At 44.8% G+C, this 16,090-nt stretch overlaps 1 protein-coding gene across 2 annotated transcripts in view; it reads right to left on the bottom strand.

Moving 5' to 3' along the window:
* The window catches only part of LOC112258730 (myosin-10-like), a 59,899-nt gene that overhangs the window by 40,631 nt on the left and 3,178 nt on the right, over positions 1 to 16,090 (bottom strand). For both annotated transcript variants that reach the window (XM_024433261.2, XM_042307026.1), the window contains exon 3: positions 4,916 to 5,072. In XM_024433261.2, coding sequence (XP_024289029.2) covers positions 4,916 to 5,072 — 157 coding nt within the window. The remainder of the gene's footprint in view (positions 1 to 4,915; positions 5,073 to 16,090) is intronic.

Below are 16,090 nucleotides of genomic sequence, written 5' to 3'. Positions count from 1 at the left end.
ACTTGGGAGCAATTTCCAAACACCCACGTACCATGTTCATCTGTACAAACAATACTACGCAAGTGTAAACACCATGGGACCACGCAGCCGTCATACTGCTCAGGAAGGAGACGCATTCTGTCTCCTAGAGATGAACGTACTTCGGTGCAAAAAAGTGCAAATCAATCCCAGAACAACAGCAAAGGACCTTGTGATGATGTTGGAGGAAACAGGTACAAAAGTATCTATATGCACAGTAAAATGAGTCCTATAATCGACAGAACCTGAAAGGCCACTCAACAAGGAAGAAGCCACTGCTCCAAAATTGGTATTAAAAAAAAGCCAGCCTTCAGTTTGTAACTGCACATGGGGACAAAAATTTTACTTTTTGGAGAAATGTCCTCTGGTCTGATGAAACAAAAATAGAACGGTTTGGCCATAATGAACATCGCTATGTTTGGAGGAAAGGGCTTTCATGGGGTCTCCATTCAAGCCCGGTCTGTAATCTCAGACTCTGCTCCCTCCCACCAGTGAAACCTCTAAAAACCAGTGAACTGAGGAGAACATGTTCATGTCTCTGGTTTATTAAGGGTGCATTCTTTCCCCCTATTGGAGAGACTCAACAGTTCATGGCTGTCTGAGATCAGAGATCTATTACAAGAGCCCGCCAACAGAAATACCATTTTATACTGAATGAACTCCACAGCTGTCTGCCATTAGGGGAGCATCTGCCAACATGTGTCTATATGAGTGGGATTGTGTGTGTGTGTACACTGCCATTTGTCTGAAACTCTAGTACATCCACCAAGGAACACAGAGTTATTTCACTACAGAGAGAGGTTCCCCCTTCCACCATACCCCCGTCCTGCCTGGCCCTTCACACCTGTCCTGTCACTCAGACCTGACCTCTTCCCTGTAGTCAACACTCTCTGCCCCAACACAAGACCCTCTATTCCCAGCCCTGTCGGTCCGGGCGTCCCCATACTGCACCCTGGCCCCTTCTCCAGGCAACACAAAGCCCCCATTGTGAGCCACAATACAGGCCGCCCCATTTCTCTCTCGTCTGCTCTGGAGTGCAGGAGCACGTCCAGACCTGCATGTCAGCAGCAGAGCGTGCTTCGGACGAGGGGGTCAGAGCAGAGAGAGGGAGCCTCGTCTGTAGCAGTTCCTGAGACTCAAACATGTGTCTGAGAGAGACAGAAAGTGTCAAACACAAACAAATGACCTGAGGAAAGGGCTACATCCCATAATAAGCACCTAGAACTATTCAAGCTCTGCTCCTGCTGACAGCTTAGGTGCAGTGAGGCCTCGGTACGGTTCGGTTGACTAACCCAGAGGGCCAGAGACAGGGAGAGAGGGCCAGAGACAGGGAAGCCAGAGGGCCAGAGACAGGGAAGCCAGAGGGCCAGAGACAGGGAAGCCAGAGGGCCAGAGACAGGGACGCTGTTACTGTAAATGAGGGGAGAAGAGAATGGGACAGAGAGAGAGAGAGATGGTCATTGGTTGAGGCAGAAAATAAACTGTAGAATGGTCTGTGAACCTTCCATAGCAATGCTAGAGCCATAGTCTGGGCTGAAGTCAGAACACAGACATTCCACACACTTGTCCTCCTGTGTTCTCCTCACAAAGGAACCACGTTGGGGAAAGAGAGCGCACAAAGCCACCCGGTCGTATTTTTCAGTTAACAGTGCTGTAAGTGAAAGGGTCCCAGAAAAGCCCTGGCGGGATGAGTGGAATTTTTTCTTCAACATCCTCCGAGCCAGAACATTTTGAAGAGAAAGGGAAAAAAAGACAGAACAAAATAAGAAACAAAAGAAAAAGAAGTGGAAATGAGATAGGTTGGCTTGTTTAGTTCCTGAGAGGAGAAGAAAGAGAGCCATTACAGAACAGTGGGGGATCCCTAAAAGCCTGAAATGGCTTTTGAAACATCAAGAGGCAGCCTTTCCACTCCCAAATGAAATAATCTGTATAACACACTGTAAGCACTACGCAGATCATAAGTTATTCAACTGTGCAAGATACAATATGCTGTCAATATAAGGTCAGCTACTCAGAAAGTGAGCTGACACACTAACTCCTCTGTGTGATGTGCCAGTGCGGGAATGTTATTTTGGTCACACTCATATCAATAATGAGGCATCCCTCTTCAGGCAGCCGGACAGTCTGCACTCCGCAGTGATCTGAGGGCCATGACACTACCACGATGACTCAGTACTTAGCATGCTGCGGATCGCTAAGACAAGGGATGATCTCATTCCACAGTAGACCCCCTAGGGAGTGTACACAATGACCACTATGTGGCAGGACTGTGGGCAGTGGGGCAATGAGGTGGGTAGATTTGACATGGGGCCCCAATTCAAACACCTCTCAGGTTGAAACTGGAAGGCAGGCTGGCCACAATGGGTGAGTGCTCTGTGCAGGGACTCAGCCAATATTTAGTTAATGGAAAGTATGATGGGGGAAATCATGTAATAACCCCACAAAAAAACAAATTATTCAAAGTAGCCACCCTTTGCCTTGATGACAGCTTTGCACCCTCTTGGCATTCTCTCAACCAGCTTTATGAGAATTGGAATGCATTTCAATTAACAAGTATGCCTTGTTAAAAGTTAATTTGTGGAATTTCTTTGTGTTCAGTTGTGTTGTGACAAGGTATGGGTGGTATACAGAAGATAGCCCTATTTGGTAAAATACCAAGTCCATATTATGGCAAGAACAGCTCAAATAAGCAAAGAGACATTTCAAGAACTTTGGAAGTTTCTTCACGTGCAGTCGCAAAAACCATGAAGTGCTATGATGAAACTGGCTCCCATGAGGACCGTCACAGGAAAGGAAGACCCATAGTCACCTCTGCTGCAGAGGATAAGTTAATTAGAGTTACCAGCCTAAGTAATTGCAGCCCAAATAAATGCTTCAGAGTTAAAGTAACAGACTCATCTCAATATGAATTGTTCAGAGGAGACTGTATGAATCAGGCCTTCATGGTCGAATTGCTGCAAAGAAACTACTACTAAAGGACACCAATAAGAAGAAGAGACTTGCTTTGGCCAAGAAACACGAGCAATGGACATTAGACCGGTGGAAATCTGTCCTTTGGTCTGATGAGTCCAAATTGGAAATTTCTGGTTCCAACCGCTGTCTTTGTGAGACGCAGAGTAGGTGAACGAATGATCTCTGCATGTGTGGTTCCCACCTTGAAGCGTGGAGGAGGAGCTGTGATGGTGCTTTGCTGGTGACATTGTCTGATTTATTTGGAATTCAAGGCACACTTAACCAGCATGGCTACCACAGCATTCTGCAGCGATATGCCATCCCATCTGGTTTGCGCTTAGTGAGACTATGATTTGTTTTTCAACAGGACAATGATCCAACACACCTCCAGGCTGTGTAAGGGCTATTTGACCAAGAAGGAGAGTGATGGAGTGCTGCATCAGATGACCTTGCCTCCACAATCACCCGACCTCAACCCAATTGTGATGGTTTGGGATGAGTTGGACAGCAGAGTGAAGAAAAAGCAGCCAAGTGCTCAGTATATGTGGGAACTGACTGGGAACAAGACTGTTGGAAAAACATTCCAGGTGAAGCTGGTTGAAAGAATGCCAAAAGTGTACAAAGCTTTCATCAAGGTAAAGGGTGGCTACTTTAAAGAATCTAAATTCTTACACTTTTTGGGTTACTACATGAGTTTATATTTTATTTCCCAGTTTTGATGTCTTTACTATTATTCTACAATGTAGAAAATAGTACAAATAAAGAAAACTGTCTAGATTCTAACACAGGGACGTGGCTGCTAAGGGGGCCTGTGTCCAGCACCCTTCCCGGTACAAAGAGAACAGCACAGCTTCTTCCTGAAGATGAAAAGACCTGAGATTCTTTCTCTTCCTGTAGCTCTGAGCTGCAGTAGCAGTGATAGCAGTACTGTAGGGTGGAAGCCAGAACAGCCAGAGCAGCAAGCCACAGTTCTGGATATATCCAGTTAGGTCCAGCCTGAGGAGCTGTAATGACAGAGAGGCTCCAGGCTCCATCAAATCGAACTTAGCTGAGGAGGCAAAACCAGACCCACTGAGAGACTGTACTGTTCAGAAGGCTGACGTTACTCTGATCTCATTGAAACTGAACACACACTGTATCTATTGAAAAGTATCTCTTTGCAAGGAGCCAGAGATAGATAGACTGTCTCACTGGAGGAGGAAGATTAACAGTGAGTGGTACATTTCCCTAGGATCACAGGTTGAGTTAATAGCATCCTTAGTCTTGATCCTGGGCTCACATTCTCCAAGTCCCTCAGTCAGTGGCCATCAATGTTAACAGGCTGAACTTTCACCTCTAATTAAACTGGTTCTTATCTGCAAAAGAGCCAGGGAGGTCCTGGTCCAGAGCATATGCCATCCCACCTGGGATACAGGACAGTCGGCAGGGCAGTAGAGGGGCCTTAAGGAAGGCTAATTATGTGCGCCAAGTTGTTTTTGACTTAACGCAAACAAATACATGCCATGGTCTGAAATTGAGGCATTCCTGTTTTGCAGACAATGTACATAACTTGCAGATAGACTGTACTCTTTGTGGTTTGTGAAACTACAAGCCTATTGTTGAGCTTTTACACATTACGTAGTCTATAAGTGGTACAGTATAGTCTGTCTGTCTCAGTAGATCCACGTCAATAAGTAGTCTGTCAGACCCCTATGGCTAGCAGAGTCAGGGGGGCAGCTCAACCATGACTAACGATGCCACTGCCTCCCTGACTCTGGAACCTTTCACACACTAATCTCCTGGATTATGCAGCAAAACCCACGCAATCCACAACTCAGCAGGGCACCTGCCAGTCACACTTTATGCACGTTGCGTCGCAGCAAAAGAGAGATACGGAAAGAGACCACTGAGGAAGGAGCTATACCTTCCAAACACAGCACAAAACAGAGTGAGAGAGGAGGTTTACCTTGGAGCATGCAGCGGTATGCTGACTCTGAAATGGCGTAGATGTGTGGTGGCATCTCATGACGCTTTTTCCCTCTGTACATCTCTATGATGTTCTCTGAGTAGATGGGCAAGTTTTTATAGGGGTTTATCACCACACAGAACAGCCCAGAGTAAGTCTATGGGGGGGAGAGAGAAACAAAACACAAATACAGTAAATTAACAAAATAAGAGTAAGTTATGAATACAGATTTTATCTCTAGAAGAGGTTAAAATGGGACCGGAAGTTTTTCCAAGATGAGTTTCCATTGTACTGTGATCTAGGAGGATAAACACTTGTTAGTCTGAGAAGTGATCAATATCTCTGTGGTTGAACTCAATCATCATACATAATTCAAAATAATTACTCAATCATCATTTTCTAACTCTAGAGTGGCTCTGAAGTGGTCTGCAAAATGTCAGTGTAATAATTAAATCATTATGCTACATTTTAGTCCCTTACATAGAGGCAATAGTAGAAAATGGATAAAGTGGGAGAAATAGTTGTGGGAAAGGCAGTCAAATGGTAGACTAGCTTATCATGAACTATCCAGTTGAATATAAAATCTGGCAGCTCCTTACAGTGACGCCTCCCCATTAAACAGTCTGAACTCCACGGCCATAGTGAGCGCCTCCTTATCAAGCCCTGTGGCTAATGTTCTGAGAAATGACAGAGGCCTTGGTGGGACATTAGCTCATTCTCATGTGACTGGGGCTTGACATTCCCACTAAAGAGTGGAATGATCCCTCCCTACCCTCACACACACACACACACACACACACACACACACACACACACACACACACACTGCCATGCTAGAATAATACAATAACACATATTTTCCAACGTGCAATCATTGGAAAATAAAATGGATGACCTACGATCAAGATTATACTACCAATGGGATATTAAAAACTACTATCTTATGTTTCACAGAGTCGTGGCTGAACGACGACACAGATAAAATAGAGCTGGCAGGATTTTCCATGCACCAGCAGGACAGAGGAGCTACGTCTGGTAAGACGAGGCGCGGGGGTGTGTGTCTATTTGTCAATAACAGCTGCTGGTGCGCAATATCAAATATTAAAGAAGTCTCGTCTGAGGTAGAGTACCTTATGATAAGCTGTAGACCACACTATCTACCAAGAGAGTTCTCATCTATATTATTCGTAGCCGTCTATTTACCACCACAAACCAATGCTGGCACTAAAACCGCACTCAACCAGCTGTATAAGGCCATAAATAAACAAGAAAATGCTCATCCTGAAGCGGCGCTCCTAGTGGCCAGGGACTTTAATGCAGGCAAACTTAAATCCGTTTTACCTCATTTCTACCAGCATGTCACATGTGCAACCATAGGAAAAAAAGATGCATACAAAGCTCTCCCCCGCCCTCCATTTGGCAAATATGACCATCATTCTATCCTCCTGATTCCTGCTTACAAGCAAAAACTAAAGCAGGAAGTACCAGTGACAAGCTCAATACAGAAGTGGTCAGATGATGCGGATGCTATGCTACAGGACTGTTTTGCTAGCGTAGACTGGAATATGTTCCGGGATTCATCAAATGGCATTGAGAAGTATACCACCTCAGTCATCGGCTTCCTCAATAAGTGCATCGACAACGTCATCCCCACAGTGACCCGTACGTACATATCCCAACCAGAAGCCATGGATTATAGGCAACATCCACACTGAGCTAAAGGCTAGAGCTGCCACTTTCAAGGAGCCGGACACTAATCCGGACGCTTATAAGAAATATAAACTTTTTAAAAATCATTTTGGAGAAATTGTTCTGCCTTCTGTAAGAAACATTGCCTTGTGCCTTGGAATTCCATTACAAAACCCCCCACATATCTTTAAGATACTGTATGTTCTCCTTTCTCTCCATCATGAGTAGGGAGGATAATGAAAGTTCATTGAAGTAACAAATAAAGGTAGACTAGCAATTAGTTAGTGTTTTTCATTATTATTATTTTTTCAAGAATTATTAAGTGATTAAAACCAAAATCTGTAATGAAATTTCAGAGAAATCGGGAACAACATTTCTGGAATTTAATTGGCTAAAATTAGAAATCATAGTAGTCACAAACCACAGTTGGGTTCACAAGTTTGGACAGCACAGTACAGCAAAGAAAAGTAGCGGATAGTTCAGTACACTACAGCACACTAGAGTTGAGTACACTATAATGTACTATACTGAGCTCTACTGTGCTGTAGTTTGTCACTTTGTCCCAACTTGTGAAACATAGATGTCTATGATTGGTTCAGATTTGGTCTAGTTTGGACCAAACAAATTTGGTCTTGTTTGGAGGCAGAGCTCATTAAAATAAATGGCCAGTATTTAGAATATTACCCAAATATGCAAAGGAGGATATTGTATATTTATATGTGTATGCACCTATTTAGGATACATCACCATGAAGAGAATGACATTCATGTCCATAATTATGCATTTCTGTATAGTACATACTGTATCAGGGACCCATGAGGAAATTCCGTTACCGCAATTCCGTTACTGGGTGTAGATCCACTTCACTTACTACTATTCAATAACAAAAATAGATTTTTTCAAACTCAATGTGTCATGTCCTAGCTGACACCCCATTCTTTCTACATTACTGAATCTTACACCGAGCAGAGATATAACAGGGTTTTTGAAAAATTGGAAACAAGAAAATGTTACCAAAATTCTGTTATCAAACATAGAGTTTTATGGTTTCTTAAACTTTTAAATCAAATGGTTTTTGTTCGGCATACATTTTAAGTAAAAGATCAGAATTGCGCTGTTACCGACCTTATCCCACACGCCAAGTAGAGTACAGTGGGGGGGCAGAATTAGGGTGATACCCGCTGACTATCAAAATCCAGAAAAGAGCCCCAGGACAGCAACACAATTAGACCCAAACAAATCATGAGTAAACAAAAAGATAATTACTTGACACATTGGAAAAAAATGTACTAAAAAACAGAGCAAACTGGAATGCTATTTGGCCCTAAACAGAGTACACAGTGGCAGAATACCTGACCACTATGACTGACCCAAAATTAAGGAAAGCTTTGACTATGTACAGACTCAGAAAGCATTGCTATTGAGAGATGGCGCCGTAGGCAGACTTAGCATGGGTCCTCAGATCCTCAAAACGTTCTACAGCTGCACCATCGAGAGCATCCGGACTGGTTGCATCACAGCCTGGTATGGCAACTACTCGGCATCCAACCACAAGGCTCTACAGAGGGTAGCGCGTATGGCCCAGTACATCCAGGACATCTATACAAGGCGGTGTCAGAGGAAGGCCCTAAAAATTGTGAAAGACTCCAGTCACTCTAGTCATAGGGTTAGGGCAAGCGGTACCGGAGGGCCAAGTCTAGGTCCAAAAGGCTCCTGAGCAGCTTCTACCCCCAAGCTAGAAGACTGCTAAACAGTTAATAAAATGGCTACCTGGACTATTTGCATTAACACCAGTTTTTTTATGTCGCTGCCACTTGCTGTTTATTATCTATGCATAGTCACTTTACCCCTACCTACATGTACATATAACCTCAATTACCTCGACTAACCTGTAACCCTCGCACATTATAGCCTCGTCATTGTTATTTTATTGTGTTGCTTTCTTTTTACTTTATTTAGTAAATATTTTCTTAACTCTTATTTTCCTCAAAACTGCATTGTTGGTTAAGGGCTTGTAAGTAAGCATTTCACAGTAAGGTCTACTCTACTTGGCGTGTGTTGTATTCGGCGCATATGACAAATACAATTTGATTTGAGGTGGAAGCTGATTAGAGAAACATATTTCCCTCAGATTACACCGACACAAAGAACTTGAAAACAAATCCAATTTTGATAAACACCCATATCGATTAGGTGAAATACGACAGTGTGCCATCACAGCAGCAAGATCTGTGACCTGTTGCCGCAAGAAAAGGGCAACCAGTGAAGAACAAACACCATTGTAAATAGAACCCATATTTATGTTTATTTATTTACCCTTTTGTACTTTAACTGTGCAAGGCTATAATATTTTGTGAGTGTAATGTTTACTGTTAATTTCTGATTGTTTATTTCTCTTGTTTATTATCCATTTCACATGCCAATTAACCCCTTTGAGGAGCGGGAGTGTAAGTTCATAGAACACACAGAGGTAACACACCAAATATGACTGACGGAGCCTGAGGCCCAGTGGCTCCATTCACCTCTTCCAAGGGGTCTGGTTAAGGCAATGGGCAGAGGTGACCACAATATAAATAGAACTATAAATAATGATATTTTTATGAGACCACCAAAATATATGGCATACTAGACCTTATCCTAAACCACAGAGGTGAAGCCCATGGGTTGTCTATTTGTGAGCCATAAGATGCAACCCTGTCTAACAATCAGGAGTCAGTCAAGCAATTAAGGCAGAAGGATAATGACTCAGCAGCCCAGCCACCGACAAGCAGCCCTGGAGAGCATGCTCATGATGTAAGAGGAGCCCAGTCAGCTCTTTCAGGGGAATGCCTTGCCAAACACTGACAATGACATAGGGAGAGGAAGAGAGAGAAACAGAGAGAGAGTAGGCTGTAAGGAGAGAGAGAGAGGGGAAAGGAAGGAGAGCGAGAGCGAGAGCGAGAGAGAGCGAGTAGGCTGTAAGGAGAGAGAGGGGAAAGGAAGAGAGAGAAACAGAGAGCAAGTAGGCTGTAAGGAGAGAGAGGGAAAGGCAGAGAGAGAAACAGAGAGAGTAGGCTGTAAGGAGAGAGAGGGGAAAGGAAGAGAGAGAAACAGAGAGCAAGTAGGCTGTAAGGAGAGAGAGGGGAAAGGAAGAGAGAAACAGAGAGAGAGTAGGCTGTAAGGAGAGAGAGGGGAAAGGAAGAGAGAGAAACAGAGAGAGAGTAGGCTGTAAGGAGAGAGAGAGAGAGAGGGGAAAGGAAGGAGAGAGAGGTGGTCTCAGTTCATCAGAGCTGGTCTGTGAGGCAGCTGAGCTGACAAGAATCCCTGTTGGTAGAGAAGCAGGGCATAATGATTCTATCAGCCTCCTCTCGCTCCTTCTAAACCTTATGGGAGGTTAATAGGAGAAGCCAGCCCTCTGTAACTCTAACTTGAAGCTCCATATTGTAGCTAATTAAAAATGGATTCCCTTGATCTGAAAGCAGGAGCTATTAATAGTGTGGCAGTGCCTCCGTGACTAGGCAGAGCTACCTGGCTGCACCCACAGCAATCCTCTCAGAGCCTACTGTAGCATCCTACCAGACTGCAGCAGGGCCGAGATGGTTAGACACCAGACCAGGATGAAACAACAATGTTTATCTGGTTTATTCCTGATAATAACTCTATAATAACATAATCACCAGTATTGATTTAAAATAACACTTTCCTATCATACTGATTATGCTTACTTTCAGGTTAAATGTGAGTGTGTGTTTATAGCGAGTTAACACTGTCAACATTGCAGGAGAGTTTTTGCGTTTCATTTTTGCCATTACTCTGGGTAGACCTACAATACCTTATAGATGCATAATTTGTCTCCAGTCACAAATTCAGCTACGTTGCAGAACACAAATAAATGCATTCTACAGTACAGTCTACTCAGGAGGCCTCTCTTTCTCCCTCTCACCAAAATGTGAATCCCTCTCCCCTTCCCTCCCCACTCTCCTTCCGTCTCAGGAGGGGTTGGAGGCAGCAGCCTCTTCAGCAGAGGACAGAGTGGTAGGCCAGGCCTGCTGCTGGAGGGAGTGGGTCAGGTTAGCCTGCTCTCCACGCATCATGCTCCAGGGAAGGGGATATTTCCACTGTGAAATCAGATCCAGGGAGGGATGCAGTGGCTTAGTAACAGCTGAGAAACACACAGGCAACAGCAGACATAACAGTCACCTTCATCTGCCATTTGGAATTAATAGCACCCTACTGCGCAAGGTGAGGACGGCCTAGTCCATTGATCTGTGGAGAATGACCTTGACAGTGCATACTCATAAAAGCTAATAACCCTTCAAAGTATGCTTTGAAATTTGATCAATACTCTTTGTGCAGACATATTGAATGAAAACGAGTTTCGAGTCAGTAGCAGGGTGTTCAACTATCTTGATTTGATAATGCAATGGGCTTTAACATAATCATATTCATAATACCTGGGAAACTGAAAGAAAGAGAGCTTTGCCTTAAGTGGAATTGTGGCATATACTGTAAATGCAAGGCACTAATGTTACATAGCTCTTAGCCCATGACCTTAACCACCAGCTTAAACACAAAGCCACTCAGACCTTCTCAAAACAGAAGATTTTTTATCAAATAAAGAAACTGTTGCTCACTCTTTCTGGATCATTTAATTCAAAAACAAACACTAACTGCATGATGATCCATGAAAAGCCTGGTGCTGGTTTGGTATCCATGGTGTTTGTGTGTGTGTGTGTTTGCCAAGTTCATGGTAACACCTAAGTTGTTTACATGCAAAAGAGTTCTCCATGGAGCAATGGCAATGCCATGACAACAACAAAGCACTCAAGATATGACTATGTGGGAGGCCTGAACACAATGCCACTCTTGAGAGAGGGTTAATGTACCCTTTATGCATGCACATAGCGAGTGAAAGCTTGTTCTCGAACCTCAAAGAAACATATTAGCCAAACAAGAATGACAAGACAGCTAATTAGTAGGGGTTTTTCCATTAGTGATACCACCTACATCCTGTCAACCAAGGTGCAGCTGGTCTCCACAAGTACAGAAGCTCAGCCAAGACTGCACTACATTTATTAAATGTTTGAACAATCAAACATTTAAAACACCTAAAGAAGTGCAGGAATAAGGTTATTGGCGTTGGCCAGAGCATTAGGACAGAGAAAAGAGAGAAATCATAAATTAGAGAGTGAGCGTGGGAAAGGAGACAGGACAGTCAGACACATTGCAATGAAGTGGGCGGGAGACAGACGGACACTTTTTTCATGAAAGAATGCTGAGGCTTTCTGACAGCTGGGGATTATATGCTGACACAAAGGCCTGGTTGTAGCGTCGCTAGCTAGCTTTCCGGTTAGCCTGTTACCCACTGGACTGGCTCAACTCCCTGACTTCACATGAAGCCAAGGCTACGCCACCATGCCGTACTGGGGCCTCACTGAGGGACTGACCACAACGCACAGAGCCACATTACCCACGGGGCTCCCTCTGCACGCCAACCCTAGCTCAGACACACAAAGCCTGGGGCAGCAGTGTACAGCACAGCTGGGGATGGGTTATGCCCCATTGTGGGGGGAGGTCACCCCCTGGGGCACTCTCCCACTGACAAAAACAGTGTGAACAGGCAGTGGCTCAGGTGGTTGTTGTCCTTGATGATCATTTTGGCCTTCCTGTGACATTGGGTGCTGAAGGTGTCATGGAGGGCAGGCAGTTGTTGTGCAGACCACACCACCCTCTGGAGAGCTTTACGGTTGAGGGTGGAGCAGTTGCCGTACCAGGCTGTGATACAGCCCGACAGGATGCTCTTGATTGTGCATCTGTATAAGTTTGTCAGCGTTTTAGGTGACAAGCCAAATTTCTTCAGCCCCCTGAGGTTGAAGAGGCGCTGTTGCGCCTTCTTCACCACACTGTCTGTGTGGGTGCACCATTTCAGTTTGTCTGTGATGTGTATGCCGAGGAACTGAAAACTTTCCACCTTCTCCACTGTGGATAGGGGGGTGCTCCCTTTGCTGTTTCCTGAAGTCCACGATCATCTCCTTTGTTTTGTTTACGTTGAGTGAGAGGTTGTTTTCCTGACACCCCACTCCGAGTGCCCTCACCTCCTCCCTGTAGGCTGCCTCATCATTGTTGGTAATCAAGCCCAGTACTGTTGTGTCGTCTGCAAACTTGATGATTGAGTTGGAGGCGTGCATGGCCACGCAGTCGTGGGTGAACAGGGAGTACAGGAGGGGGCTGAGCAAGCACCCTTGTGGGGCCAGTGTTGAGGATCAGCGAAGTGGAAATGTTGTTTCCTACCTTCACCACCTGGGGGCGGCCCGTCAGAAAGTCTAGGACCCAATTGCACAAGGAGAGGGCGCGCAGGCCTTGTTAGCGGGCCGAGAGAGTGGCACTGTATTATCCTTAAAGTGGGCGAAGAAGGTGTCTAGTATGTCTGGAAGCGTGACGTCGGTGTCCGTGACATGGCTGGTTTCTTTTTATAGTCCATGATTTCCTGTAGACCCTGCCTCAAACGTCTCGTTTCTGAGCCGTTGAATTGAGACTCCACTTTGTCTCTGTAACGGCATTTCGCTTGTTTGATTGCCTTGCGGAGGGAATAACTACACTGTTTATATTCAGCCATATTCCCAAACCTTTCTTGAATCTTGAAGCATGGGTTCCAATTGGTCAGAACAGCGTTGAATGGTTCTAGTCACTGGTACATCCTGTTTGAGTTTCTGTCTATAAGACGGTAAGAGCAAGATGGCATCGTGGTCAGATTTGCCGAAGGGAGGATGGGAGAGGGCTTTGTATGCATCGAGGCAGTTAGAGTAGCAGCGGGGAAAGTTCGTCCCACTGGCCTCACAACACGTGTAACCGCGCCAGCCCAGGACCTCCACATCCGGGTTCTTCACCTGCGGCATCGTCTGAGACGAGCCACCCAGACAGCTGATGAAACTGTGGGTTTGCACAACTGCAGAATTTCTACACAAACTGTCAAAAACCATCTCAGGGAAGCTCATCTGCGTGCACGTCATCCTCACCAGGGTCTCAACCTGAATGCAGTTCGGCGTCATAACCGACATCAGTGGGCAAATGCTCACCTTTGACGGCCACTGGCAAGCTAGATAAGTGTGCTCTTCACGGATGAATCCCGGTTTCAAATGTCCCGGGCATATGATGAGCGGTTTGCTGATGTCAATGTTGTGAACAGAGTGCCCCATGGTGGAGGTGGGGTTATGGTATGGGAAGGCATTAGCTACGGACAAAACAAAAAAAAAGGCATTTTATCGATGGCAGTTTGAATGCACAGAGATACCGTGACGAGATCCTGAGGCCTATTGTTGTGTCATTCAGCTGCCGCCATCACCTCATGTTTCAGCATGATAATGCACGGCCCATTTCGCAAGGATCTGTACACAATTCCAGGATCTGAAAATGTCCCAGTTCTTCCATGGCCTGCATACTCACCAGACAGGTCACCCACTGAGCATGTTTGAGATGCTCTGGATCGATGTGTACGACAGCGTGTTTCAGTTCCCGCCAATATCCAGCAACTTTGCACAGGTATTGAAGAGGAGTGGGACAACATTCCACAGGCCACGATCAACAGCCTGATCAAATCTATGCGAAGGAGTTGTGTCGTACTGCATGAGGCAAATGGTGGTAACACGAGATACTGACAGATTTTCTGATCCACGCCCCTATTTTTCTAAAAGGTATCTGTGACCAACAGATGCAATTCATTTCAATTGACGGATTTCTTTATATGAACTGTAACTCAGTAAAATATTTGAAATTGTTGCGTGTTGCGTTTAGATTTTTGTTCAGCGTAGTTTAATTTTCACTACGGCCAATATTCAACAAAAGATGAAGAGAGCCTTCAAGAAACATGGAGAAACATAAAGCTACTATCTAGTGGAATTCGTCATCAAGCCTGGTAGAGAAGATAAATCAAAAAGACTGCAGTTCCTCCAGAATCCCCTTCACCATGTCTCTGGTGATAACCAATCCACATTCTATTCCTGGAACGCAAGTCACTAAATGGGTCAAGATCACGACGATACACTGTATATAGAACATCATTAGCTAGACGCATCAGCACCGAAACATAGCTGCAGATAACTCACACACAGTGAAAGCACCCAATTTAAACCAATGCAAACTCAGACGTTGGATTTTATTGCACGTGTGCCTAGATTTTTAAAACGTTAACAGAATCCAGAATGGAGGGGGTAGCTTTAGAATCTCCCTAAATGCGTGACATTATAGACATCATTGACACTGGCTATCATCTAATGGAATTCTGGGATTTTAGGTTTTTCTACTGACGGCTCATGTGAGAGGACAAAGGCTCACGACTATAAAAAGGAACCAGACCTAACGCAGCCAGTCTGGGCCATAGAGCACAGCAGCAGCAGTGACAGGAGGTGGGCCAGTGCCTCTCCCAGTCTGCCACCCTGCACTGGGGCTCCATAGTCAACACACAGGGCCAAATGTGTTTGCTTTAATACCCAGGGACCCCATTAGATGAGAGAGCCCCACAGACAGCTCAGAGATCAAACAGGGCAACCTCAAGGAATGGGGTCATACAAACAAACTGACCCACCAGTGTTTATGGTAGAAATGTCACCTTTAAAAGGTGAAAGTAAAGAAGATGGCAGGTAATCTAGATACAGAGAGAGAATTTACCATCGGTCTGAACTATCTGGAAACGGTTATAGACTGATCAGTATTTGTGTTTATTTTAACTTCAATCAAGCCACAAGACAGTGGTCATATCCAAATACCCATACTAGCCTTCTAAATAGTATGCGAAAAAAGAAAGTGTTATAGTATGTGCAATTTCTAAAATAGTACTCTAAATTAGTAATCTAATGTGTGATTGTGTTGACTTCTGCCATTTGTTCATTTTGGTACAGCGAGTCAATTTATCTGATTATCAGCTGTTGTCAGACACGTGAGTCAGAAAAGACAAGGGAATTCTACTAGATCGAACGTCAAAATTAGTATGCAGTTTAAGTATGTAGTGCTTATTCAGACTCAGACCCTATTTCCTCAGAGTTCCCCAGAGGTTAGGTTCTGTAGGTGAGCCAGGTCAGGGGATATTGTATACCCGCTGCCTTTATGATTTGATGTATGCAGAGCAGACAGACACAGGGAGTTTGAAGGAGTCATTTTTAAAAATATGTTCTTTTCCGCTCCATCGGTGGCTGTGTCAGTGTGTGGGGGGGTAGGTGAGGGGTGTGTTTGGTAAGGAGTGGTTTAGGGACACAGAATTAAAAGATCTCAAACAACCCTGTCTCAACATTATAACATTATCAAGAGTCCAATACATGGTCTGTGGTCTGGGTCTCATTCATGTTGTCCGGTCCTCTGGCAGTCTCTATGGGGGTGCCACAGGGTTCAATTCTCGGGCCGACTCTTTTCTCTGTATGTATCAAGGAGGTTGCTCTTGCTGCGGGCGATTCCCTGATCCACCTCTACGCAGACGACACCATTCTGTATACTTCTGGCCCTTCCTTGGACACTGTG

Source organism: Oncorhynchus tshawytscha, linkage group LG27 (genome assembly GCF_018296145.1).
Source record: "Oncorhynchus tshawytscha isolate Ot180627B linkage group LG27, Otsh_v2.0, whole genome shotgun sequence".
Classification (NCBI taxonomy): Eukaryota; Metazoa; Chordata; class Actinopteri; order Salmoniformes; family Salmonidae; genus Oncorhynchus; species Oncorhynchus tshawytscha.
The sequence above is the reverse complement of the archived record's forward strand: the minus strand, read 5'-3'. Positions and strand labels throughout refer to the sequence as shown.